This window comes from Lycorma delicatula, chromosome 2 (genome assembly GCF_047948215.1).
Source record: "Lycorma delicatula isolate Av1 chromosome 2, ASM4794821v1, whole genome shotgun sequence".
NCBI classification, from domain to species: Eukaryota; Metazoa; Arthropoda; class Insecta; order Hemiptera; family Fulgoridae; genus Lycorma; species Lycorma delicatula.
In genome coordinates this window covers 144,012,740-144,040,096 of record NC_134456.1, presented here as the reverse complement: position 1 = coordinate 144,040,096, position 27,357 = coordinate 144,012,740, and the positions used below count along the sequence as shown (strand labels likewise).

At 29.5% G+C, this 27,357-nt stretch overlaps 1 protein-coding gene across 1 annotated transcript in view; it reads left to right on the top strand.

The window, feature by feature from the left end:
• LOC142319291 (sodium/hydrogen exchanger 9B2-like) overlaps window positions 1–27,357 on the top strand; it is a 113,926-nt gene that overhangs the window by 52,891 nt on the left and 33,678 nt on the right. Inside the window, exons 2-3 of the mRNA XM_075356399.1 lie at window positions 7,929–8,174; window positions 24,734–24,827. Coding sequence (XP_075212514.1) covers window positions 7,931–8,174; window positions 24,734–24,827 — 338 coding nt within the window. The 5' untranslated portion in view covers window positions 7,929–7,930. The remainder of the gene's footprint in view (window positions 1–7,928; window positions 8,175–24,733; window positions 24,828–27,357) is intronic.

Sequence of the window (27,357 nt, the reverse complement as noted above, 5' to 3'; positions counted from 1 at the left end):
GAATTGTAGCTGTTCTTTTTTTTTGTTTGTAACAGATGTATGTTTGTTCTTTAAGAATCTCTTTTTTCTATGCAACAAAGAATTTTTATATGAAAACAATGGAATTCACTTTGCAAATTATCGTCATGGGAGAATTTAAAACATATTCTACATAAATATATAATGATTATAATACATAAATATATAATGATTTTTATAATGGTTAAATTCAATGATTCGTGTATATTTTACATATTTAAATAAGTAGTTTAACTGCTGTTACTGAGCAGCTGCAATAAAGATTTTGGTTGAAAATATCAGTTTGTTTAAAATGTTAAATTTTGTAATTTTTCTCCCAAGAAAATATTGTTTAGCTTCCGGTAAATAATAATAATACTTTTATTTAGATACTGAAGTAATTAGATGAATAATAAATACACAAGAGGATAAACAGGTGAAAGATAAATATGCAATTATCATACATAGGATGAATGAAGTAATTAGGAGTAAAAAGTAAATAGACGTCAGCCAATTTTTTATCATAAAAAAATTTTCAAATATAAATTATAGGCTATTAAAAATTTAGATGCCATAACTGTAACACCTTTTTAAGAGATTTGATATCAGAATTAGGTCACTCCCATAAATGATGTATCTATTCAAGAAAACTAGACACACTAGAGAATTAAAATGTTTTCTGGTTGATATAATTTTAGCCAAATAAACTCATTTTGTTGCTTATTAGTACGTCAAGCCCTTAGAAATGTAGTTGATATTCATGCCGGAAACTGTTACTTTCATTCTGTTTCTCTGATTGCACGATGGACACCCTTTCTCTTAGAGAAACCAACTATGGTTAAGTAATTCTTGAACTGTTATAAGAAATAATTTGTGAACCAAAAAATTAATATATCAATTTTTGTTTTATGAAAGGACAGATTCTATCACTGGCATTACTCAGCAATGCATCTAGGTACAAGTTCTAGAACCAGAAAACGTTTTAGAAATATTTCATTAAATTGAAGCAATTTATATAAGAGAAACAAAAACACCAGGAAAGTAATAAAATAAATATATAGGATTATTAAATAGATTTTATAGAATTTAAAAAATTAAATGGTTCATAGAATTTTGTACGATTTACAGTTATTTATCTTAAACGTGTAACAAAGGAAACTGAAGATAAAAAAATATAAATAAATGTCGAACTTTTATGACTTAAAGCAGTTACTACCAGTTTCATTAATATTTTAAGATTTTTGTAGAAGTATTTTTTTATTTGGGTACTCTTTATGTTAGAAGTAATTTAACCTCTTTCCTAAGGTATTTTGGTTTCAATCATTTTAAAAAAAATTAATTAGCTAACATGTGACACAACATTTACATACTTACTGACAAATGAATGATTAATGTTTTTCAAAATATTTAAAGGTACATGGTGATTATCCAGTTTTAATTTTTATAGTTCAAAAAATGACCCTCTTTATTCTAATATTTAAAAAAATACAAACCTACTTTAATTTTATTAATTCATTAGAGTGTTGTATTTTATAGATTTTTTTTTACATTTAGTAAGTGAATATTGAATTTCTATGTATTTCATATTAATTATGTATTTATTTTAAACAGTCTTGTCTTGAATTGTTTCCTTAACAAGTAATTTCTTATATTCCCATTTGCATGTTGCATAATCTATCATTACTATGCATATTTATGTCATATCGTATGTAAACTTAGTTAATTCACTTTTATTGCATCCAAATACGGCAAATAACATGTAAAAATAAAATTCAAGCACGAAATTAACTCTTTCTCTGCTAATAATATTGATGACGTGTATAATGTAAATTTACTTGAAACCATTTCAAAAGATTACACTTCATTTACACTCATACTCATTCATCCTATGAAGTAATACCTGAACGGTAATTCCCAGAGGCTACACAGGAAAAAGAAAGAAAAGGAGGTCTCTTGGGATTGTGTAATGTAGGCAACGTCAGCAATATGAACATAGTAATAGCATGAGACCGTACTGCTGCGTGAAATGCGTGGGCGGACACAGAACTGCAGATTCTCAGAAGAAAGATAGATATACTCAGGCTAACTGCACATCTTATTATTTAGATTATGTCGCAGACTAGAGAAAAAAAAAAATTATAGTGTATAAGAAGATTCTAGAAAGGAAGGCGCATTATGCACTAAATATCACTCCTTGTAGAACCTTCAAGATGCATAGAACAGATTCTTTGTCCTGAATAATAACAACTTTCTCTCACTGAAACAGGAATCATCTGGGAATATTAATGCTTATCATGGTAACCATTCAACTGATTATCCTTGATCATTTGCTGAGGGAGTGGTATATAACAACGTTGATAATTCTTCTACTGAGGACGAATTTCAGAAGTTGAACATTGAGTTTCTAATGCAACAAATCGGGAACCTCAAAGATCTCTAACAAACTTTATTGCTAAGTTCTGCTGATGGCGAAGAATTTGAGAATCGTGACATAGAACATAAATAACATTATGAACCGACACAAAGAACTGGAGGTATTGATCCTAACCGAATTACTAGATGCTGTCCTTATTTCCAAAACTCATTTTACTGACCATAAGTACTTGATTATTCTAGGCTATTCAGTGTATGCAACTAACCATGCAGACGGTAAAACTGCACTTTGATCAAAATTGGGGTAAAGCATATTCAGTTTCTACCATGTAAGACCAAAAACATTCAAGCAACATCGGTTGAAATATCAGATTATCTTGGTTCCCTATGACTTTCAGCGATCTACTGCCCCGGTTGTCACAGATGACATGTATTCTGAGAACTTCAACTCACTAGCTGCTTTATTGTGGGGGATGACTGGAATCCTAAACATGTACTCTGGGTTTCTAGACTAATAACTAATAGTGGAAGAGCCTTAAAGAAGTTTATTATGAGGCTGCGTCTTAATGCTGTCTCTGGTTTAGAAGCAACTTATTGGTGTACAGACATGACTAAAACTCCTAATCTATTAGACTTCTTCGTTACTTTGGGGGTTGGCTATTTCTACATTGACTTGAGGAATAATCTTGATTCTACCTCCAATCAGTCACCTGTGATATTGACTGTTAGCAGAACAGTCATAAAGAAGAACAATTTTCCAGTCGTTCACAATAGTAGGACTGACAAGGAATTCCATGGAGCTGGATTGAAGAAAGGCTACCTGCAGGAATATCATTGAAATATGCACATAATATTGATGATGCAACCAAAAATTTGACCTCAACCATGCAAGAGACAGCATGGAGCTCAACGCCTGAGAAGATACATGAGGGGAGAGAAAGCAGCAATTATCCTTGGGATGATGGAACTTACTGCGACTGAAAGGAGAATTTGGGGAAGGTGGGTATACTACAGAACCCCGATGACAGAACGACTCTTAGCAGAACTACCCGTAGACTGAGGGGGCTATTAAAAAATGAAATGTTTTGAGGCTATGTTAAAAGTCTCCCTCTCTTAGCAGTGATTATTCCTTGTGGAAAGACACGAGGAGATTCAAAAGACCTCCACTGTCATCTTCACCTTTAAGATCATTGTATGGGTGAGCTTGTAGCAACAGCCAAATGGCGGAATTGTTTGCTACACACCTGTGTCTTTCAGCCACATAGTATGAGAGGAGCAGATGAAGAAGAAATTTTTGAATTCTTGGATAGTCTGCTTCCTATATGCTTCCCGATGAAACCTACTTTAATTGTAGATGTATCAGAGGTATCGGAGAACAAAAAAAAGGCTTCGAGATTCAATTTAATCACTAGTAGAATGTTATTTATATTGCTGTCTTTTTTTTCATTTTTTTTAACCTTCAGGACCACCATTAGGTATTGATTCAGAGAATGATATGAATGATTTTTAGTGTGTAAAAATGCCATGCCTGACTGGGATTCGAACCCGGAACCACCAGATGAAAGGCTGAGACGTTACCACTCGCGCCACTAATGCCGGAATCAATATTTCTTTACTTAAAAAGGTGGTCAACTTGAAATTGTCAAGAAATAATGTGAGATCATTGACTGTTGCTTAAAAAAAATCTTAAAAACAAAATAAAAGTAATTAAAGTCATAAACAGTGTTTCAATCATACATTTAGTAAACAGAATATATTAAATATGTGATTTAAGTATTGTAGCTAGTTTTTAAAGGTATTTTATAGGTTACTTATCTCCGTACGGCAAGTCTGCTTTTGAATTAGCTTATTACAAAATGATAAGTGAAAGTTTAATTTTGTTAGTATTCTACTACTCTAGTAAAGGTAGTTACTTTAATACGGATTTGAACACTAAATCGTGTATACCATGTTCTTTGGTGGTTGGGTTTCAATTAACCACACATCTCAGAAATGGTAAACCTGAGACTGTACAAGAAAGACTACAGTTCGTTAACATTCATACTTGTACATATAATTCCCTGAATTAATACCTTCAGAGAGGACCGCCTCTGGTGGTTCCGAAGTTTAAATAGGAAAAGGAAGAAAAGTATTCTACTATTGAATTTTTATTCATGAAATTTGTAAAGGTGATGTTGGTTAGCTGTCATGCAACAGAATGCTATTAATCTGTTGCTGAAAATCATTTTATGGGTGACACGATTATATGAGCTAAAAATTGTCCTGCTTTATTGTAAACTCGCAATGTCCAAATGGAAAAGTGCTAGTCTTATGTTCGGATGGTCGTAGGTTCTAAACTCAGCGAATATTTGGAAAAAAATCAACTATTCTTAAAAAATACATAGAGTGTGGGGCCCATAACAGAAAATATGATATTTTAGATCCCAAAATCTTCCCTTAAAGAGGCTCAAGTCAATATTTCACTTCAACAAAATAATTTATTTCCTTTCAGATTATTAGGATTAATATTACGAAGTTCGTTAACATCTGTCCCATAATAGTATATTATCCAATGAGCCTACAATTATAGTCATTATTGCATGAGTGCAATGTAAGTTATGACACAAGCCTAGGCGAGTGTCATAAACTTCACAAAAATGCATTAATGGCCATTGTAGGGAGTTGCATACTGTATTTTTTTCTACGGCTGAGAAAATATTGTGATTATTAATTTAAATTAATGATAGAATACAAAGTTTACAGGATTTTTTTTTTTAATTTTCAAAAAATACTTTAAACAATGCGTTTCTGTGGGAATAGGTTATTAGTAATAAGTTCTGCCTTTTCTTTAATATCGATTGGTGTTAAAGACATACATTTGTTCCTCAGAATCCAACATAATTAACAAAAGTTAGTAGTTACCTATTGGTGTACTTTCAAATTAATCTTTACTTACTTACTACTAAATCAGATTAAAATAAAAGCAAAAAAAAATAGCTGATACATTACACAATAATCACTTCTGAATGGTCAGTGGTTGAAAAGAGTAGACTTTTGATTGATTTAACATCATTGATTAACATCATATCATAATGAAAATCTTTTTTCATAATGACACTCATTATCATACCAGTTCCAGCCGTGTATTTCAAATTTGTAATACAGCGGCAGAAAAACGTCAATAGATGATGTAAGAATAATGAAATGCCCAGAACATAAGAAAACCTTCATGCTATTTTGTTATTGTTTATCAATTTCAATGATGAACTGGCAATCAAGAAATCATTTTAAAATCATAAATGAAACTATTTACTGTAAAAGCAGCAGTTCCCAAAATGGTCCGGTTGGATAAAAGCTAAAACAAATGTTATTACTTTAAGAATTTATAAATCATTCACTCAGATAATTTTTTAAGATTTCAGTGCGTTGATGACAACTGAATGAATGCTTGTTGTCACTAGTTGCAAAGCTAACCTGATCTTAATAAATTAATCTTTGCGGAGAGGAACTTATTTTCGGGTCCGGCCCTCCAGATTTCTAATATAATTAATTCAATTTTATCACTCTGTAAAGACGATTTTGTTATATCTCAAAACAAAAGAACATATTTCATTCATTCTCCTCAAGCTGTATAACCTGGTAGAGTTTTTTCTCAATAATAACGATTTCAAGTAATATGGTTACAATAATTATATATATATATATATATATGTAAGTTAAATTTCTGTATTTAACGAAAGTTTTTTCAAAAGTAATATTATTTTTAATAAACACAAAATATTATCTAATTTATTTTGACATACATTCAACATATTAATTATACAATATAATTTTATTACATATACCCTGTAATATTAAATGAGACTTTATACGTTCATGGTCTGAATAGAACTAACTAAAATTATGTTATTTAAAACAAAGGCTGCAGCTGGAAGAAATTCCTAAGCGTGCTTAATTGTTAAGAATTCGTTGATAACCAGGTGCTCATGGCAAATATCTTATGTCAGTATTTATCGTGCTATAACTTTATATATATTGTGTATATATATATATATATGTGTGTGTGTGTGTGCGCGCGCGCGCGCACGCGTGTGAACATATACACAGTTAAGGATGTAGAAAAATTTCATAATTTACTACTTCTAATTTGCTAAAATTTGAATTTGATAATGGTATAGCTTGTTATTTAAAAAGTTATAATATTTTATTTCATCTTCCTTTCCATATTCTATTACTGCAGTTTTGAAAGGAAGAAATAGCTTAATTTGTGTCATTATTAAAATGTAGTTAACTAGGTTAAAACAATTATGCAAGTCTTTCTTTTAGAATCTATGTGTATAATAGCTACCTAATCTATTTCTGCTTAATTCGTTAATGATATATCTGTAAAAGATGTTTTTTTGTTAAATTAATTATACGATGTATCATAGTATTGTACTCATAATATAATATAATATCAAACTCATTTTACAGACTTCTACAAAGGAGTCAATTCCGTTCAAAAAAAATGAACCACAACTTCAGTCAATAAATACAAAAAACGATTTTTCAAATTTAAAAAAAAATAAATTGTACTTCAAAAGTTCATGACACTGTAATGTTAACTAACGTACAACTAAATAAGTTATCCTATGCTGTCGTTAAAGATCCACAGACTAATAAAAAATACTGATTAATTTTTTCTTTTAAATTTTGGGGCTTCTATTGATTGTGTTAGCATGAGTGATATTTTGTGATAGACTGAAAAGCACACCAATTTTCCAACTTCCTTAAGTAACTAAATTAAGATGAGGTGATAAGATAAATTCAAATTTTCTTATTACGCTATTCCCTAACATGTTTGGTAAAGCTGCTAATTTATTATCATCTTATGAAAACTGATAAAAAATTATCACTAGATGAATTATCTATCTTGTACGTTAATAAAAATGTTAATATTGTTTATGGATCACCCTTATAACACTGTAAACTATGAGAAATATGTTGATCAAAATTATTTGAAAAAAAAAATTTTAATCTTATATTACTTTGAGTAGATTAGAATGCGATGACATATTCTAAATATTTTAAAATGAGTTAGCTTTAATACAAATAAGAATTTTTTAAAATTTTAGCCTGCATAAATTTATACGTACACAAATAATCCTATAGATTTAGTTTTAGGCAAAAAATATAGCACACTTTCAATTTTTTTTTCTACAGGTTAACAACAGTGTTTCTTTGGTTTTACTATCTGTTAGGTTTTTGTCATAACGTTTAAATTCATTTTACAATTTCATTAACTGGCAAAATATTATACATTTATTAAATTTTACTGAATATTTTAAACTAGTTAAATCTTGTAAAAAAACCTTATCGGTATGTAGACCTATCATCCATGGAACAGTGCGACTCTGAGCATTTGTCATTCGGTTACACCGAACTTCCAGGGAAATATTATATATTTTCGAGTAGATTGTGATGATGATGATGATGCTTGTGTTCATTCATTTAGTCGTAGATTTTCTGTTTATTATTTTTTTAAATTTTTTATTAAAATTACCATATTTTATTAATAAACTTCTTTATTTATTTTTCAGATATGGCCTCAGAAGAAACAGAAAAAAAAAATAATTCAACTGAAACGCCGAAGGAATCTGAATCAAATATCATTAACAGTGGAACCGGTGGAGAAGTAAATTTGAGTTTTGTACCTGATGAGAAGCATAAAGTAAGCATAGCATCTGATGCGATTCAAGCAGACATCGAACGACAACGTAAAATATCAACTGAAAGTAGACATAAATCTATATTAGTTAATGGAGATGGGTTAAGACGCACATCAGGTTTGTTAAATACTAAATATATAACGTTATGTATGAATATTATTTATTTATTGGTGATTTTGGCATTAACTTTGCTAGATTTAATTTTATTAATATAACGTAAAAAAAATACCAGTTTAATTCAATTGAAATATATTGTTGCAAACATTTTGAAAAATACATTAACCACCATTCTAGGTAAAAGAGTAGAAATTTAATTTCAAGTTTTAGATGAAACATTTTTCCTAGAGTTTTTTCCATTAATTGGAAACGGAAATTTTCTGACATTTGACTTGTAAATAAATGATAATGTAAAACAGCGATAGTAAGTTAAACAAAAATGAAATAGCAATCTCTAATGTCCTAGCGAATTTTTATTCTTTAATGAATAAGTTTGACATGTAACAATGATACAGTGGTATTTACATTCGTCTGAATTTCCTAAAAAATGTTTAGTTTGATTATTATAAATTTGTGTCTGGCTTACTCACTTACTTGTCTCTACTCTCTTCGTTATTAAGTTAAATTTTTAGCATTTACAACAACGTGCGCAACAATTTGGGAGTCTTAATTTCGAGTCAGTTTGGGAGAATCTCTTTGTCTCCCTTTTTTTATTTAGGGTTGTTCTTTTTAAATCGGCTGAATGAAAATTATGAAATATAATAGCTTATTCATTGGTTATTGCTATAATTTTAAGGAGTAAAATTATAATTTCCTTACATGATTTTAATAAATGTAACTTTTTTTTTTTAAGTGATCGGATTTTCTTTAGGTTTTCTTTTTTAAATAAATATAAAAATTACAGTTTTGTTATTGTTTGTATACATTACAATTAGTTTATTTTTAATGTTGTTCTTATCAGTTGTCTAATATGGCTATTGGATAATGTAGTCTGAGATAATGTCGCAGGAAAGGAAGCTTAAGTTTGGGAGTGGTGATTGTGGTAAAAAAAAAACCAAACATTTATGATAAACTGAATTTAAGAGATAATATTGTATTATTTCTCGGTTCCATGAAAGCGAAATAAGTTAAAGATTTAATATACTTGAAGACTAGATTGAAGTACAAATTTGATTCAAGAAAAGTTCTTATATTAATAATATATCCTCGTTAACATCTGAAAATCAATTTAATTATGATAATTCAATCTAAATTTATGTAGTTAATTCAACATTAAAGTGAAAATATTTTGTTTAGAAATACTCTATGTTCAACACATCAAGGTAAAAATAGTTTTAATTTAATGAAAGATAAAGCTTAATTTTAAATTAAATGGTCTGCTAAATTGATATCGTGCTTAGATACTTGTAAAAACTGACTATTTTTTATAAAATAAGTCTCTACCTGGAATTATTTTAAATTCGTCTGAAAAATAAACTAATTAATTCTTTGTTGTGTTCATCACGTAAAAGTATTGGGTTTTCGGTCATTGAACTTGATTTCCTGATGTTAGCAAATGTTTATATACATTTATATTTGTCGGCGGATTGGATTTTCTTCTGTACTTTTCTACTCAAGAGAGATAAATTTGTATCTTAAATATTTATGTTGAAAAAGAGGAAATATTTAATCTGTGAAACAAAGTGATGGTGTGATAGAGAACGAAAAACTTACAGAATTTTTTTTAAACAAGAATATTTTCAGTTATGGCACAAAGTCCGTACGTATTAAAATCAAATTTATGAGAATATGACTATTTACTAGGGTAGGTAGTTAAATAATAAAAAAAACTCTATAAATACAGTTTAGTTAGAAATTTTTAACTAAACTCACTATTTGATCTTCTAATGTTCCTTGCTTTGGATTATGATAGTAATCTATTTTTTTACTTATGTTTGATTTAATAAGAAAAGTCAAAATAGGAACCTACTCTCTGAGGTTTATGATAAATATTGATCTAATGGATTCAATTAGGGTAAAATAATATTCTTATTTCGTAAAGTTTAATAGTTTATGCTGAATTCTTAAATTTGACTTAAATATCTAGTTACTTTGGTGGCATTCTTCTTACAGTGTAATTTAACTTAGATTATACTATACATTTAAAATGTTTATTTAATTTTATATTTGCTGTTTCAGCCTTGCGTTAGTTAATTTATAATGAAATTAATAGATTAATTAAATGGATGTATATTTAAGTTATTTTATTCATTCTTAAGTTAATTTTTAGACAATGGTCGATTGTTTTTATAGAAAAATAATATTATATGTTAATTTATGCATGCATACCGTCACACATTGATACTGCTACCGCCAGTTTGTCTCAACATTAAATATTTGCCTCACTTTGCGAGTGTTTTCTTTATTCGTTCTTTTAAATCTTTTTAAATTGTTTATTATTTGTTTTTAAATTCATTAAATTTCTCATTAGAAACTAAATTATCATTTAATTTATTGAGTAATTTTTGTTACTCGCAACTAATTAAATAACTATTAGATTTAAGCGTGCGATAACTGTAAAAAAATGTAATTACAATTTTATTTATTAATTTATTTATTGGTAATTGATTATTATAATTTATTATTATTATTGTTAATATATACATTTCAACCTGTTCAACTAATAAACAATAATCAACCCCTACCCCTATGGACCAATGAGATGAGAATGGTATGTATGACATATAAATGAGGAGTAGTCTTGTACAGACTCAGGCAGACCATTCCTGAAATATGTGGTTAATTGAACTACAACCAACAAAGTACACCAGTATCCAGTATCTAGCATAATACAATCTAGTATTATAATAGTAAAATCTATCTAGTATAATCCTACCCTACTAGAATATATTTGTATGTGGGTTTGTGTGTGTGTGTGTGTGTGCCCGTCCCCCTTAACTAAGTACCTATCACTAGCGGAAAATCCCGATTTGTTAGTACATGTCTCGTGTTGGTCAGGTGTATACTTGTTTATTATAATATATCGATATATCTCGCATATATCGATATGTATGCGAAATATATATTAATAATACATTTTTTATATATGTTATTGTTTTTCTTCATAAAATAAAAACATGTAACGAAAGGTTGGCTACGGAATTTACCGATCACTAGCGGAAATCCCAATTCGTTAGTATCAATTTCTAGAGTTAAATTTCTAATTTAACTTTATTTCAATAAAAAAAATATTTTTACACAAGAGGTAATCAGTTTTGGACACCTAATAATCCCATTCTGAGACGCCGCCCGCCAGAAGGGCCTAGCTGCGGAGGGCATGTCTGCGGCACGCCTCTGCAGCTAGTGGTATAATAAAAGTAACTAACTTTTACAAGAATTTGAACCTTAGAATTTTCGACTTCGAAAATCAGTTGTTAAATAAGTGATTTACAACGATGAGATACCACTAGACCAGTCCGGCAGGCTATTATATTTTGTTACTATAAAAATGTTAGTTAAATATATCAGTTTAAATTAATACACCCAATTATATTAAACTTATATATTGTAGCAAATATTTCTTTTTTTAATTTCATTTGTACATGTATGTTTGTATGTATCTCTACATAACTGAAAAGTGTAGCTAATTTTTTTAGATCATTTATTACTGATAATTTTATGTATTGGTTATATAATGTTTATTCTCTTTTCAAATCATAAAATAATAAATAATATAAATTAAAAAAGTGTTTTATTGATTGGTGGTAATTTAATGGCAGTAATCATTTTTAATTAACAATATTTGTTTGATATTTCTACCATTTCATCTATTGACTTAAATCTATGATTCTTGCAAGCCTAATTGGGATGTCCTACAATTAAATTCTTATCAATCAATGTAGCAGTAACCACGTGCCATCATGTTCCACCAATAATTTACTTTCGCTCTTGTATTTCATAATATCTGGGCACTCTAGGAATTTTCAAGTCGTTTACGTGAATTAACAATCATTTACACAGAACTCTCATATCGATGAATACCATAAAGTTTATTGCAAAGTGATTTTGGAACGACATTTTGGTTTTAAACGTGGCTTATTCTTGATGTAAAATACGATTTTTGAAGGGTTACAATTTATTATGAAATGATTGTTTAAATAAAACGTTTGATAATGCTGTCTTGTAAACCCAAGTTAAATCTGTTGGTCTAATTTTTGTTGGTTACTATTTTCTAGGAAAATAAAATAACAAAAGTCGAGAATATGTTTGTTGAAACGTCTGTAAATAGTAATAAAGTAATTTTAGGCATTTTCTATCTCCCGCCTACAAGGTTATTTATGTGTGGCTTTTTTAGGCTAATTCCCCGTTATATTCTTGTAATAACTGTTAAAAACATTAAATTAAAAGTAATAATTATTAAAAATCATTGCTGATTTACTGCACACTTAAATTTTTTAATAACTAAGAGTTGATAACAATATGTTATTCCTTTATAAAAATTAGTTACCATTAACTGCTATATACCTATTTTACTTTTGTAGACATTATATTTAGCGATTTAATAATTAGCAGTAATGTTATTCATATGGTGAATTATAAGTAGTTTTGGTAAGTAGCGTATAATTCATGATCTAACTTACGCACAAATTCACATTTATTTATAAAGTTTTTATTTAATTAATTACCGTGATTTTAGTCCCCCCCTAATTACGGTCAGTTTTGTAGAATTTGTTTACTTTAATTAGGATTCGATATTATGTGAGAAATGACACTGATTTTGTTATATAAACTTTAACCAAATTCTATGTAATATGTTAAATGTTCTCGTGCCTCGGGCATCCAAAAGTATAAAAATCTTATGTGGGCACCACATAACTTCCTTGTACGTCTATTAAATTACATATATACATTTTTTTTTAATGAAAAGTATATAAAATGTTATCTGACATTTTTTCATTTTTTTTTTTATTATTATTGAATTATTTATTTTAATTTTTTTTTGTTAGAATCAGAGGTTAATCATTATTATTAAATCAACATACTTAAATTAAAAAAAAAGTTAAAAGAAGGAGATAAAGTCAGAGTTGAACCAATGTGCCTTCCTCTTGTAAGACCAAATATTTTCATCAATTAAAATTTTATTTGTCTATAACTCTGGAACCAATGAAAATAAGTACCACTTATGATATATCTTGTAAATCTCTCAACGGGGGCTTATTACTGTAGTTAAGAAAAGTCCAAAATCTAAAAACTTTGGACATTTTTTAGTCAAGTCGATTATAATTAAAAGGGGAGGTGGGTACATACGTATTAACGCCACCGCAGTAGAAGTTGCACTGCAGTAGACGTTTTAATTGTGTTCATCAACGATGAACACAATGAAAATCGAAAAAAAATTTTTACATCATAGTGAAACATATTTAAAGATATAAACATGAAAATATAATCTAACCAAACTTAACCTACGCTCGCTAACCTTGACTAATCAACAGTAATGTTTTTGATTATTTAAGTAATAAATAATTAATTAGGTTAGGTTCAGCTCTTGATGATTGCGGTTATGTTTTTATTGTTCCGAGTATTTGTGGTTATTATTGCAGTTTCGTTAATAGTTCTTTTTCATTTTGTTGTTCGTTTTTAGTTGTTTAGTGATGTTTTCAGTAGTTTTAAATGTTAGATGTTTTAAATATTACCCCGATATTAATTACAATAATTACTAAATTTATTAAATAAATACTCAAAAAATTACGGTATTAATTAGTCAAGGTTAGCAACCGAAGCGAGCGTAGGTTAAGTTTGGTTAAATTATATTTATAAAGACTGTTTTGAATCTATGTTAAACTCTATATCGGCCCATTTTCCATCGAAATCCGATTGACTACTTTGTTTTTAAATAAAGCTGTAGCTGCGGTGGCGTTAAAACGTAAGTACCGGAATGTGCACAACTAGATGTTACAACCGTCGTAAATCCAAAATTTCAACATCCTACGGCTAATCGATTTTTAGTTATGCGAGATAAATTCGTAAATACGTACGTATGTACAGACAGACGTCACGCCGAATTTAGCCAAAATGGATATTTCCGTTGAAATCTGAAAACCGAAATTTTTCTCAGTCACAATACTTCCTTTACTTCGTACAAGGAAGTAAAACATATAAAATAATACAGTCTACAATGTAATACCTGGTATAATTCAGCACAAGAATCTATTTCACGAAGATAATTTTTCACTAGAAGTCGCTAAAAACGTATTTCTTGCACATTCACATTTGTTATGTATAAATTTTAATTATTTATGAATTTTAATATAAAAATATTAAAGTTGAATCTAGTCTGGATTGTCACAGGTCTATCTCTGTTTACAATCTTTATGAATTTTTTGTCTAATATGGTAGAAGCTAATATGTTATTATATGGTTAAACTATAGCAATTTTAAGGTGTAAAAGTCTAGAGAAGTTAAAAGAAAGTTTCATAAACGAGAAAAATAATCTAGAGTTGAAACCGAATAAAAAAAAATATTTTATGATCTTGAAAACTAAAAAACACTTGGAACTGACTCTTGGAACTAACGATCCAAGCCACAATATTTAAGCCTGGTATTACATTCATTCTATTTTAAGTAGAATATATTAAGATACAGAATATAGTAGAATATATTAAGATTTCTTGTACTCGTATGCTCTTGGTTAAGTCTATTATTAGCCTAATTGTGTAAAAACGAAATAATATTGGCTGTTGTCGCTGCTGGGAGCAATTTTAATTTTTATAGTAAAAGGGATTTGTCCTAGATATACCACTATCTCTTTATTTTTCGATCCGGTTTATCTGAATAAAATATTTGGTTGGTTATGATTATATAAACAAATAAAGTATGAATTTGTACCTTTAAAAGCAACATAAACAAAGAAATTGAAACTGCAGTGAACTGGAACACATCGCCTACGTGTTATACAACTAAGTGGACATTCACTAATAATCATAAAAGATAACTGTAATGATTGAGCAACATAAATTCTAAGTATGCGACAGGCAGGTTATTCACTTGACTCTTCCTTTATGACTGAGTACAGCGATGTAACTATAACAATGTAAAATGTGCGCTGCATAGCAAACGTTATTATAATTTAATTCTGACGTGTAAATTTTATGTATTAAATTATCCTAATAAAAAAAAAAACGAATGGTAGAATAGTGAAACAGAGAATAATTAAATATAACTTTTTAAATTGAGCAGGATCCACAACAAACAGGTTTCAAATTGGTGAATGGTTTAGGCCTAGTTCAAAATGTTCAGTATAATTATAGGCAATTAACTTCTACGGGTAAAAAAAAAATAAAAATATTACATCATTTTTAGATCTGAAAGGAATTTTGTGAATTATATTAGCTTGCATCACCTGCATTAAACCAATTTTAATGAAATAAAATATAAATCATGCCGTTTTATCAACTGATGAGTATGTAACATAACATAAGGATGAGTAAGCGCTCTTTTTACTTCCTTCCAAAGTAAAGGAAGTGTTGTAATCTCGAAAAATTTAGATTTTCAGATTTCAACGGAAATATCCATTTTAACCATCCCTGAATCCATTTTGACTAGTTTCGGCGTGGTCTGTATGTACGTACGTATGTATCTCGCATAACTGAAAAACGATTAGCCGTAGGATATTGAAATTTTGGATTTAGGACTGTTGTAACATAGGTAACATAGGATTTAGGAGGGTACTTGTGCACCCTCCCTTTCGATTGCAATCGACTGGACCAAAAGTGTGAATCCAAAAAATTTTAATTTTGGGCTTTTACTTAACTGTAGTAATAAGCCCTCATTGAGAGCTTTTCAATGATATATCATAAGGGGTAATTATTTTCATTGGTTCCAGAGTTAAAACCAAATAAAAGTTTAGTTAATGAATTATTTTGATCTTACAAGGGGAAGGCACATCGGTTCGAATTCGACTTCATTTACTTTTTTTTTTAAATTTAAATATATTGATTTATTAATAATTATTAAACTGTGACAGTAAAGAAGTTCTACAATAAATAATAATTCAATAATAATCATAAAAAAATATACGTATGAGGAAAAATCAGAAGTTATTAATGAAATAAAATTTTATCCAGTTTTAAAAATGTGTTTATGTAATTTAATACGCGTACAAGAAAGTCATATGGTGTCCACATCAGATTTTTAGTCTAGTATTACCTCAAGAAAGAATATCTTTAGTCAGTGTCATTCTTGAATAAGCGACATAACCTTCCTTGGTGCGTTGCTACCGACCAGCAACAAGCTGTTCCCTCGTAGCAATGGCGAATCATTATATGATCACATGTAAGCAATAACCTACTATCATATGAAAACACTAACTTACAAGATAACAGGAACCCTCACCCTCAGGGGCGTAAGTTAATTACAGACGGCATTTTCAACAACATGAGTAACTTCCTAGGAGCAGAGAGTGAAAGTGTCATTACGGATTTAAGTGTGGCAAGACCTCTCTGACAGGTAATAATTGTGCACTCCGAAGATATCTTAATTTAGTTCTAGGGATGGCTTGCCACTCTCAAGTTGGTATGAGCAATTACCATGGAAAAGGTAATCGGAGATGTCAAGCAAAAGGTGGAAATTGAACCCCCACCGATAGTTTTTTGCGAAATCTCTGCTACAACAAAACTCTACCAGTTACTAGAATCTGTGCCCGGTCAAAGCCTAACAGCAAACAACTTCGTATGCTTCCAAAGTCCATTGAAAGCTACAAAAGAATCATTCAGGTGATATGGGAGCACAACCTTATACGGCACATCTTTACGAGGCGTGATGAAAGAGCTTTTCGAGTGATGTTGAGAAATCTACATCACTCAATACCGTCAAGGATGACACTGAAAGCCAAGACATAAGGTTAGGACCGGCTATCATTTTGAACAGCTATAGGGTATCAAAAGAACCTTTATCAACCTTTTTGTGAACTTGGAATCTCCAGACAACAATAATAAAATGTTCAAATTGAAATGTACAGCCTGGCTGCGTCAGAATTGAGATGTCTGTGTTAATTAATTAATTACCTCAAAATAATGCCCTTATTAAGTTGCCTCAAAATAGAGCCCTGCGGATCACAGGGCCGATTTTGTACCCGATCTTTACAGTGAACCTTCTTACCTTGAACTGTGCTACCGTTGCGTCCTTTCCGGATGACACAGTAACATTGGCGGTTGACGGCAACTTAGCTCTGGCCTCGGAAAAACTTCAAACGGCATTGGATGTTGTCAGCTTATGACTGCGTAAATGGAAGATACGGTTAACCCGGCAAATTCCAATCGTGTAACGTTTACGATGTTGAAGAAAGATTATCCACGAGTTCACCTCGATAATTTAGATATTACGCATTCCAACAGCATTTGGTATCTAGAATTACACGAGGATCGTCACATGAGATGAAGGGACTACGGACGGAAGGAAAGAAAGCAACGACTTCAAATTTAAGAAAATATACCGGCTAGTGGACAGAGAATCTCAGCTCTTCTGTCGAAGAAGATGCTGATATACAAGGTGTTCCTGAAGCCAATCTGGACATACATAATTGAACTACGGGGCATTAGTAGTAACATCAAGTGGAGGTTATCCAGATTATTCAGAATTCTAAGGAGCGTACAGTAACCAACGTGGTCCGTGAAGAATGCTGAGATTCACGAGTACCTATGGTTCCCGTTTGTTCGCGAAAAGCTTGGAAATTTTAACACAAAGTATACATCTCGTAACTCTAATATGTTAACCATCTCGCTTTAAATTTGTTAGACAATAGCGAGGATCTAAGACGGTTCAAAAGGCTTCACGTGATGGACCTAGAAGGATCCTAATAGTGGAGAGCCGTCTAAGTTTAACGACTGTGAGATTACAGAACAATTCAGGAGGATGGTATGTATCTCGAACGGGTTATATTACTTTAATTGTACCATTACCCTGATTACTATTATTCTGATTCTTATTGTTTACTTTCTAGACACTCTAATATTATTTATACGATGATTATTATTTCGATTGTTATTTAATTTTTCCGATTATGTATTGGTTACTTCTGAACTTTACAGTTATATTTTAAAACAAAATTATTAGGGCTGTTTATATGTTGATAATTATTTGCTTTGTTTTTGAGGAGTATCACTGGATGCTCCTCTTTTACGGAATATTTGTCATAAGATTTACTTATAGCTTCTAAAAGGCAAATAGACTGCAAATAAAGATATACAAAAAATATATATGTTTATAAACAGTTTTTTGATTACGATTACATAAGTAGAATTCAAACTATTTTAATATTATTTTTTTTATCCCAAAATTCTAATTTTTTATTAAAATAATGTGTAGCACACAATGAAAGGCCTTAAGTACATCATACGTCAGAGGTTTCACACGCCATGTTTAGCCTGAAATATATGTTTAGTGAAATTTCTACTTCTAGACAGAGTTATGTTGAAAATTAATTACTATACCAAACTTCAAATACTTGCCGAGCTGACGGTTTAACACCCTTTTAAAAAATCTTGAATAAGTTGACAATAGAGAAAGAAATGGATCTATAGTTATTTAGCTCTTCAGTTTCACCATATTAATTTTAAAAATGGGATAACAGAAAAACTCGTTGACTTATTTGACTAAAAATGAAGGGATCTCTAAATTATTTCCCGTAAGATCTTTTAGTAATCATTTCATTAATAATTTTATTTCCAGTTCTGAAACAGGCGTAAAAGTAAAAATAATCATCGAATTATTAATTATTAATTATTAAACAGTTATCTAACGTTTTTAAACATTCACATAAACAGTTCCAGTTTGGTTCATCAGGCTGCAATTTGAAGGAAAAAGAATTATTAAATTTTTTTAAATATTTTTTTGTTTATCAGACATTTATTTCCCATTGACACAAATCTTTTCAATCCAGTTTCCTTAGAACCCTAATTTCCCAAGAATTTTTTTTTTGTTAAACTCCAGGACCACCATTAGATATTGCTTCAGAGGATGAGATGAATGATTTGTAGCATGTGTGAAAATGCCATGCCAGACCGGGATTCGAACTCGGGCCCTCCGGATGAAAGGCCGAGATGCTTCCACTCGCGCCACGGAGGCCGGCTTGTTTTATGAGTTACTAGCGTATTCTTTTACGCTAATAAAGAAGTATTTTTATCCATCAAATATTTTTTTTTGTCAACTGTTATGTCGTGTCAAATAAACAAAAAAAACGGTAATAATAATATTGTTAAATAAAAATGATTATTGTAAATTCATTTATTTATTTAAGTTGTCTATTGTTTAAAGATTACTTTATCGTTTATTCAAAGTACTTTAGTTTAATGCTAAAAATACTAATGCCATTAAATTATCAATATGTAAATAGATTTCTATACTAATAAATCCTTTTCTACTAAAAACTCGCTTAGAAGGTACGATAACTCCTAAACAAGAATTTAAATATATAAAATGCTAAAATAGGTAACCTATGATATAACTTTCTATTTTACTTCACTATTCCGATGAATTATTATAAACTTCAATATTCGGTGAGTTAACATATTGTATATTTCATTTACACATACATTTTATATTATTTGTGCTATCAGTATAATAATCAAATATGAAAGTTAATTTAATTTTTTTTTAAACGATATGATATACAATTCTTCAGCCTACTTTCCATTTTAATCTCCATAGAGATTCAATCTCTCATCCTTATTTTGTAATTTAGATATGCCTCATGATTTTGGACGTTCCATTTACAGATTAATTGAATTTCCAGATTTCGGCAAGTCTGTATTGCCAATTCCTGAATTCAATTTATCTACTAAATTAAGAGACACTTAATGAATTTATCGGGTACGATAAACTCGAATTGATAATTAATCAATTATCGATGTACCACCTAAAACACAAGTATTTTTATCAGTAAACAGATGTCTCCTCTAGAAATGTATTTCTAAACGCTTTGAGCACCCCTTCCTAATCTTTCTTTTTAAATATATATATATATATACATATACATATACACAACATACATATATATGTATACATATTATATATATATATATATATATGTGTGTATGAAATTGTGTGCATGCGCGCGCGTGTGTGTGAATGACCGTACTATCTCCGTTGTTTGTCCCTTGTGAAGGATATTATCATAGAATTATGAAATTTGGATATGTATTAGGAGAGGTTTTTAATTTTTTAATAAAATCGGATAAGGAAAAAAAGATTTTGAGAAGTTGATCAGTACCGTAGAGTTAGTTTATCGAAATATAGGAATTCCAAGAAAGCTATTTGATATATTGGTGATTAAAATGCTGCTCCATCTCGTCCGATTCCCGACAAGATCATTCTTTTGGACTTTTTTTCACCAATCATTTCATTCATCTCATTTTCTTTTTTAAAATATATGCAAACGCCTGTTCGAATGATAATAAAAAAGTATCTTCGGAAAAATAAACCCCTAACTCTTCTTTTTATTAAATTTATAAATGTACTCACTGTTGAAAATTTTATTAAATTTTTATACTATTTTACTTTTTTTTCAGAGGTATGATTGGAATTTTTTTTAATTTTCCTCAAAATGAGGTATTTATAAGATAAGTAAAGTTTAAATTATGTTATAGTTATACGGTGTTATTAATTAAAACACAAAAGTTAAAAGGCATACATTATTTATTAGATATAATTATGAAAATGATAATTTAATATTAATTAAATTAATAAATACCATCAATTTATTAATAATTTAATTTTAATGTTTTATAAAGATTTGAAATAATAGATTTTTAATTAATATATTCGCAGTTTAAAAAATATTTTCTTCACAAAAATTTTGAAACACATGAAATAAATTAAATAAAAATAAAAAAAATAAAAATGAATTAATAATAAAAAAAGAATTACTAATAAATATTGATCAGAATTTAAAAAAACGTCATTAAGAAAGATTTGGAACCCTTGTATCGATGAATACGATGTAATAAAACAAAAGTATACCAAAGAAAACGTAAACAGTTAAATTTTTTTCGAAAGATCTCCTGAAAACCGATTTTTTTGTTCTATTTTCATACCAATAAAAAAAAGAATGAAAACTGTACGTAAGTGGTATTTTATAAATTTTACACAGAAAAGAAAGATATTTCTAATAGTATAATTACATTTTTTCTGATTATTTTTGTTAGGCGCTTATATGATAAAGAAAATTTAATTAATTAATTTTTAAACGTTTTACAAATAATATCAAATTAGAAAAGAAGATTATTAACAAAAATTAGCGTTAAGAGAAAACTTATCACGAGAAATGCTCTATCCTACACACTGGAATCTGCCACAGATAATCTTAATACTCAAACCAGACGAACGTTTAAAGTTTTTATCGTCTTACAGGATTATTTACAATCCGTTCTTTCTGAACTGCATGAAAAACTTTTCCTTCCTCGTTTGCAGTACACTGTTGTTAATTATTATTCTTCCAACTATCATCTATCCTTCCTGATCGTAATATATTACAACCCACAGTTACACACACTTTGATTTAATTGTTGCAGATTTAGAAAATAAGAACTGGACAAGTGCAATTACAGCTGCTTTAATAAAATCTAAACAGGTAGAGGATATGAATTAGAAATTTGAATTTGATAGAGATATGAATTTTTTTATAAAATCAGTATTGTTATCATGTAGTGGGATTTTAAATGTTCTGATTCATTAAAATAACGAAACACATCATTATCATTTCAGAGCAAGATCGAATCAAATGACAACACAAGTACAGAGTGAGCCAAAAGATACGCAGTCCTAAATTCGAAAACATATTGCAGAGGGAAATTAGTTTTTTGCTGGCGGGAATGTGTGTGTTGGCAACGGGTGATCTTGTGATAGAAGAGTAGCACACGATAGCCAAGCAATTTCCCGTCTTTTTGATGACTGGTGAGTAAGCTGTGAGCGAACAAATATGCGTTTCTCCCAAGCTCAACGTGCGTTCACTGTTGAAAGTTATTTTAAATCGCAGTCATTCTTAAAATATCAGGAAGACTTTACGGTAGCTTTTCCTGAATCGGGGGTGCCTAATAAATCAAAGATTTTAGCGTAGTCGATCGTTTTAGAGAAACCTGTAGTGTGAATGAATGTAAACGATCCGGCCGACCTACGATTTTAAGTGATGCGTCCTGGGAAAGTATCTGTGCATCCTTGCTACGTTCACCAAGAAAGTCGATATTGTGTAACTATGTAAAACTGTGATACTGTGTAAGAAAATCGAACTGTATAGACAAATCGGAATGTCTTACAGGAGTGTTCGCGGAACCATAAAGAAGCCGAAACTTCTAAATTACTAGTGGTTTAACAAATTATAAAATTCAATGTAGATTCACCTCTGATTTTAAATAAATAAACGAAGGATGATTACACTGTCAGAATGAGATAAAACTAGCCTAGTTTTTTTTTTTTTGTTGACAAGTATATTTTAAAAGATTTCTTATTTTTTCCCAAGCTATTGCAGTTACTGTATTGGCATCTACAGTCTTTTATAAGATCAGACGTAAGTTTATTCCTTTCTGATTGTAAGATTATTTAGTCGGTATGGACGTATTGACTTCACGAATAATTTTTATCAACTTCTTAGTTGACGTGCATCAATGCCAGTCCCAAAAATAAATAAGATTCAACTAAATCGTTTACGAAAATTCTGGCTTCCAACTTCGTTAGCACACATGGTAATTCAGCGATACGGAACTCATAAAGAGAAAATCGATAGAAACATAATAAATAAAATGTAATAATAGCTTAAAAAACTATCAGGAAGTTAATCAATAACAAAATAAAGCAGATATTTTCAATTAATTTCTCTCAATACTCAGAGAATTCATAAAATAAATATAGCACAAAGTACAATTTCTGTGACAAACATCATTTGATCAACGACCAAAACATACATTATATAAAAAAAATTACTTCCTAGTCAAACTAAGAAATTTTTCTTTTTTTATATCAGTTAAGTATTAGCAAAAAGATTACAAATTATAATCGATTTTTCTCTGTAAACATTTTAGTCAAAAGATTAAATAAATCATTTTTACTATAAAAAATTAAAGTAGAATTGCACATGCTTTCTGATTGTAGGATTATGTTGTCAGTGGGACGTATTGACTTCATGAATCATTTTTATATTTTTATCAACTTTTTAGTTGTCATGCATCAATGCCAGTCACAAAAAAATAGAAAAGATTCAACTAAATCGTTTACGAAAATTCAGAATTTCTAATTGCAGTCACTTCTATCATTTTATTAATTTTTATTAATAACATATGCTCCGGAATCTCTGACACTGCGTGGGTCTGGCTTGGCCGTTCGGTGTGAGGCTGCATCTTTCCACCTTTCGGGAGACAAGATTCGAACAAGTGACCAGTCCGGGTATTTTATTACCCGCCATTATTGTTATTGGCGGGAAGGTGGGGATATAAATGGCGCGAAAGTTGTACGGCGCCAGTATTTAGTTGGCTGGATCTTTTCTCCTTGCGGGGATAAGATTCCAACTTCGCTTTAATTTTTTCTTATGTAATTTTCAGACTAATTCTTCATAAACTTTCAATCATAATGTTTTTTATTTATTCGGATAATTATTTTTCTTAATATTTTCGTCATTATTTCTAATGAATAATATACCTCACTCAATTTAACGTTTATATCTTTATCTTTTACACATAATTAACAAAAACAAACAATATTTTTACTAAGCAAAAAATTATTAATTTTAAATTTATTATTCACTGCGACTCTTTCTGGACGATTCAAAAAATTCTTTCAAAAAATAGTAACAGTGATTTTTCTTTAAACTATTTTTACTTAATAAAAAACTCAGACAATCGCTGGCCTTCAAATCGTTAACTGTTGGTTTATTAATAATGCCCCGGAATTAAGTTATAAATTAATTTTTAATCTGATGTGTAAGTAGATTATATGAAATGTGTATAGAATTTATTCGAGATTTGTTTTTCAAATACTTTTACTTCATACTACGTATGAATAAAACCTTCAGTTCATCTTGATTTTTGAATTAGAAGAAATTAAACCCGTTTTATTTTAGTAAAATCATCATTTTTTTTAATGAAAATCTGATATCTACAGTTTTTCATGAAAATCGTAAGCATTTGTTGAGTTACAGGACAGTTTAAGGAGTTACTAAGATTACTAGGAGAGGAGGATATTACTAGCAAACACACGTTCAAATTCGTCTCTCTTCCCTCCGGAAATATTTGTTAAAACAGTTCTTTAGTTCATACAGTATTATATAATATTAATAAAGCCGGTACAATCGTCTCTTTTCTACTAGTTCTTTATCACAAATAAAGTGGTTTTCTTCTTTCTCTTTTTTTCTATGATACTATTTAAATTTTAGGTTCTGTTTTACTGTTTAAATTTATACAGTAAACTGAAGAAGGCAGTGAAATGAATAACAATTTATTTATTAACAAACCACTTGTGTATGGTGCTAATGTATTTTATTTATGTTTTTTTTGTACATTCTTTTTTAAATTATAAATTAACTGTGTTCGGTTAAGTTTTTCCGTGAATATTAATTTTATGAAATATGTGTTAATATAAACAGCTGTTATAATTTTTTTACAAGCGTTTTGTTATAAACAAACTTCAATTAAAACGCATCTTTAAATGTTTAATTTCAGATGGAGATCAAAAAATTGGATCGCCATGTTCAGAAAATGAGACTATGAGGAGGTACACGTATGAATCCATCGAGGAACAACAAGATGCCCGAAAGTGAGTTGTTTATATCGCTTGGATTATTTTAGTTGGTAAGTTGTATTGTTAATTTAGGGAATTTTTCCTTTTTTTAGAACTGTAGATTTTGTTTACAAAGTCTAACAAGTCTATAAACGTTACACATATTAACTGGTATTCTAAATAAAAGTTTTCTTCTGTTGATTAACTCAAATCTACAGAAGAAAACTTCTGTTGCAAAGAAGCTGCTTTACATATGTAAAGCTTTCTATCCTTAATTTCACGTATATTTTTAATTTTTCCTGTGCCTAAATAAACAAAATTATATGAAAATTTATTAAGTTTTTAAAAACTATTTTAATTTATATAATGTCGTCCTACAAAAATCATCAGTTATGTAAGCGGTGCATATTTCATAGAATGTGAAACCCACTCGTAACTCAAGCAGACAATGTCGTCTACTAAGCGTGCAAGGACACTAACCAAACAAAGGGTAAGTGTTTCAGTCATTTTTTTAATAACTTTAAATCCTTCTTCTTCACTCTTTATCAGCTTTGAAATCGTTTCACCTGTGATTGAAATGATCTGGCTACTTGAAATAAACAAAATAAAATTTCTGATCGTTTAATAGAAAGAGAGAAATGTTTCGTATTTTCCATTATTTGAGAAACCATGTTGTTTATCTAGGTGAGGACGTTAATCTTGTTATGTTTACATGGCGCTAGTGAAAGAAAGTTTTATAATAAGTGATATTCTTGTTTTTCTGCATATAAACAATTTAATTATGTCAGTCGAATTAATCGAGATTTTTTATTTTTTAAATAAGATTTTAAGGTTTACTTTATATTATCTATTACTTTTGATAAGAATTCAGTCGAGTGTTTAATAATAATATTGTAGATATTTTAGTATTACATATTAATGTAGCAGTAAATTACTGGTTTTTTGTTTTAATTTAATAAAAAGTGATAAAAAAATAAGTTTTAATGTATTAGATAATATCCAGAAATATGCTACTGCATAGATATATTTATACTTGGCTACTGTCATTTACAAATGCTGAAATTGAAATTACCTCGTAAAATGATCGTCACATTATTTATACGGTTTTAAAAAAAAAATAATTGTTAGAATTTAATAAATCTGTTCGGGTTTAATTAATTTCATTTGCATTTCTTTCGTCCTTTTTCTTCGACTATTTCAGTAGAATTACTGTTCGGTAGTTTGATAGCGGTGGCTAGGTTCTCGATGGTTGTAGTTTACAGTGGCTTCGAAGCGTTGTCACGCTTCTTTTCTATGCGAATTATCAACGTTTCAGTTGTCTCTTACATTTCTATATACTTTCTAGCAGTCTTGTACGATATTTTTATGTTACACAAATATTTTTAAGTTATCCGCTTTGGTTGGTTAACAGGCTTCATCGTTAAAGTTAAATAGTATAAAGCTACTGAAATAGTATAAAGCTAAAAGGTTTATACTCTTATCTTTCTTCAAATATCTGGCCGACGGAGATCCGCTATGACTGCTGTGATAAGAAGCATTCATTATAAAGTGCAAACTTCATTAATACCGGTAAAAATAATCAGGTTTTCAAATATTTCGACTGCTTATTTCTTCTTTACCGCTTTACTTTTTTGAGTCGCACACAAAAAATTCTCCGGCGATTTAAACCTATTTACCCTACTACGAGTGCAATTTAAAAATTTTTTGCACTACTGTTGAAAAATGAACTTAAATAAATGAACATTTTGTCAACATTTATTAACCAATTAATTTTAAGAAACCCAGGTTCCATCTTAACTCGTTTTCAATAATCCGGTGAATTATTTTTTCGTGTCAGTCATAGATAAGATGCTTGTATTTAGTATCTCATTTTATATAACAAAACCTTTTATGACTTAAATAATTTCGGTAAGGTGTTTTACCGGCTGTAAAATTTAATTCCCCCGTCAAGAATTTTCTAATTTTCCAGGGGCTGGTTTTAACTAACACTTCGTGACAGCTAAGAAATTGAGTAATTAAATAGTATAATTTAAAGTATTTAGTATATTAAATAGTACAGCATTAAATTAATTAATCATGCGATGCGAGGTTCGTATTTTTATTCGATTTGGCATCTAGGAGAAGCGCAGGATTGTCATATTCGGCACGGATAAATATTTATTGTCATAAATTTTGCACGGAAATATACCATATTATGATAGATAACCGATTATTTATTTATCCCCAATACTTCCTTCGGTGATGAAGCAGTTTTTATAAAAATGGGTTTGTTGATAATAGTAGGTAATGGGATACCAATAATCCACATTCATAACTTGAAGCAAACACCTAGTATCTATAATAGTACATCAGACCGCTATTCTTTGATGACAATTCAGCTGTTTATGTATAGTTGTTAAGGAAGGAATTGTGCTAGTTATTAAAAACATTGCAACTGAAAGAGGAAAGAATTTCTACAAGTGAAACCATTTTCCAGCAACATGTTGCTTTATCCTACTTCAACAGAGGAGTAAGAGAATTCTTAAATACTGAATTTCTAGTAATATGGATTGGTTGAAGAGGATCA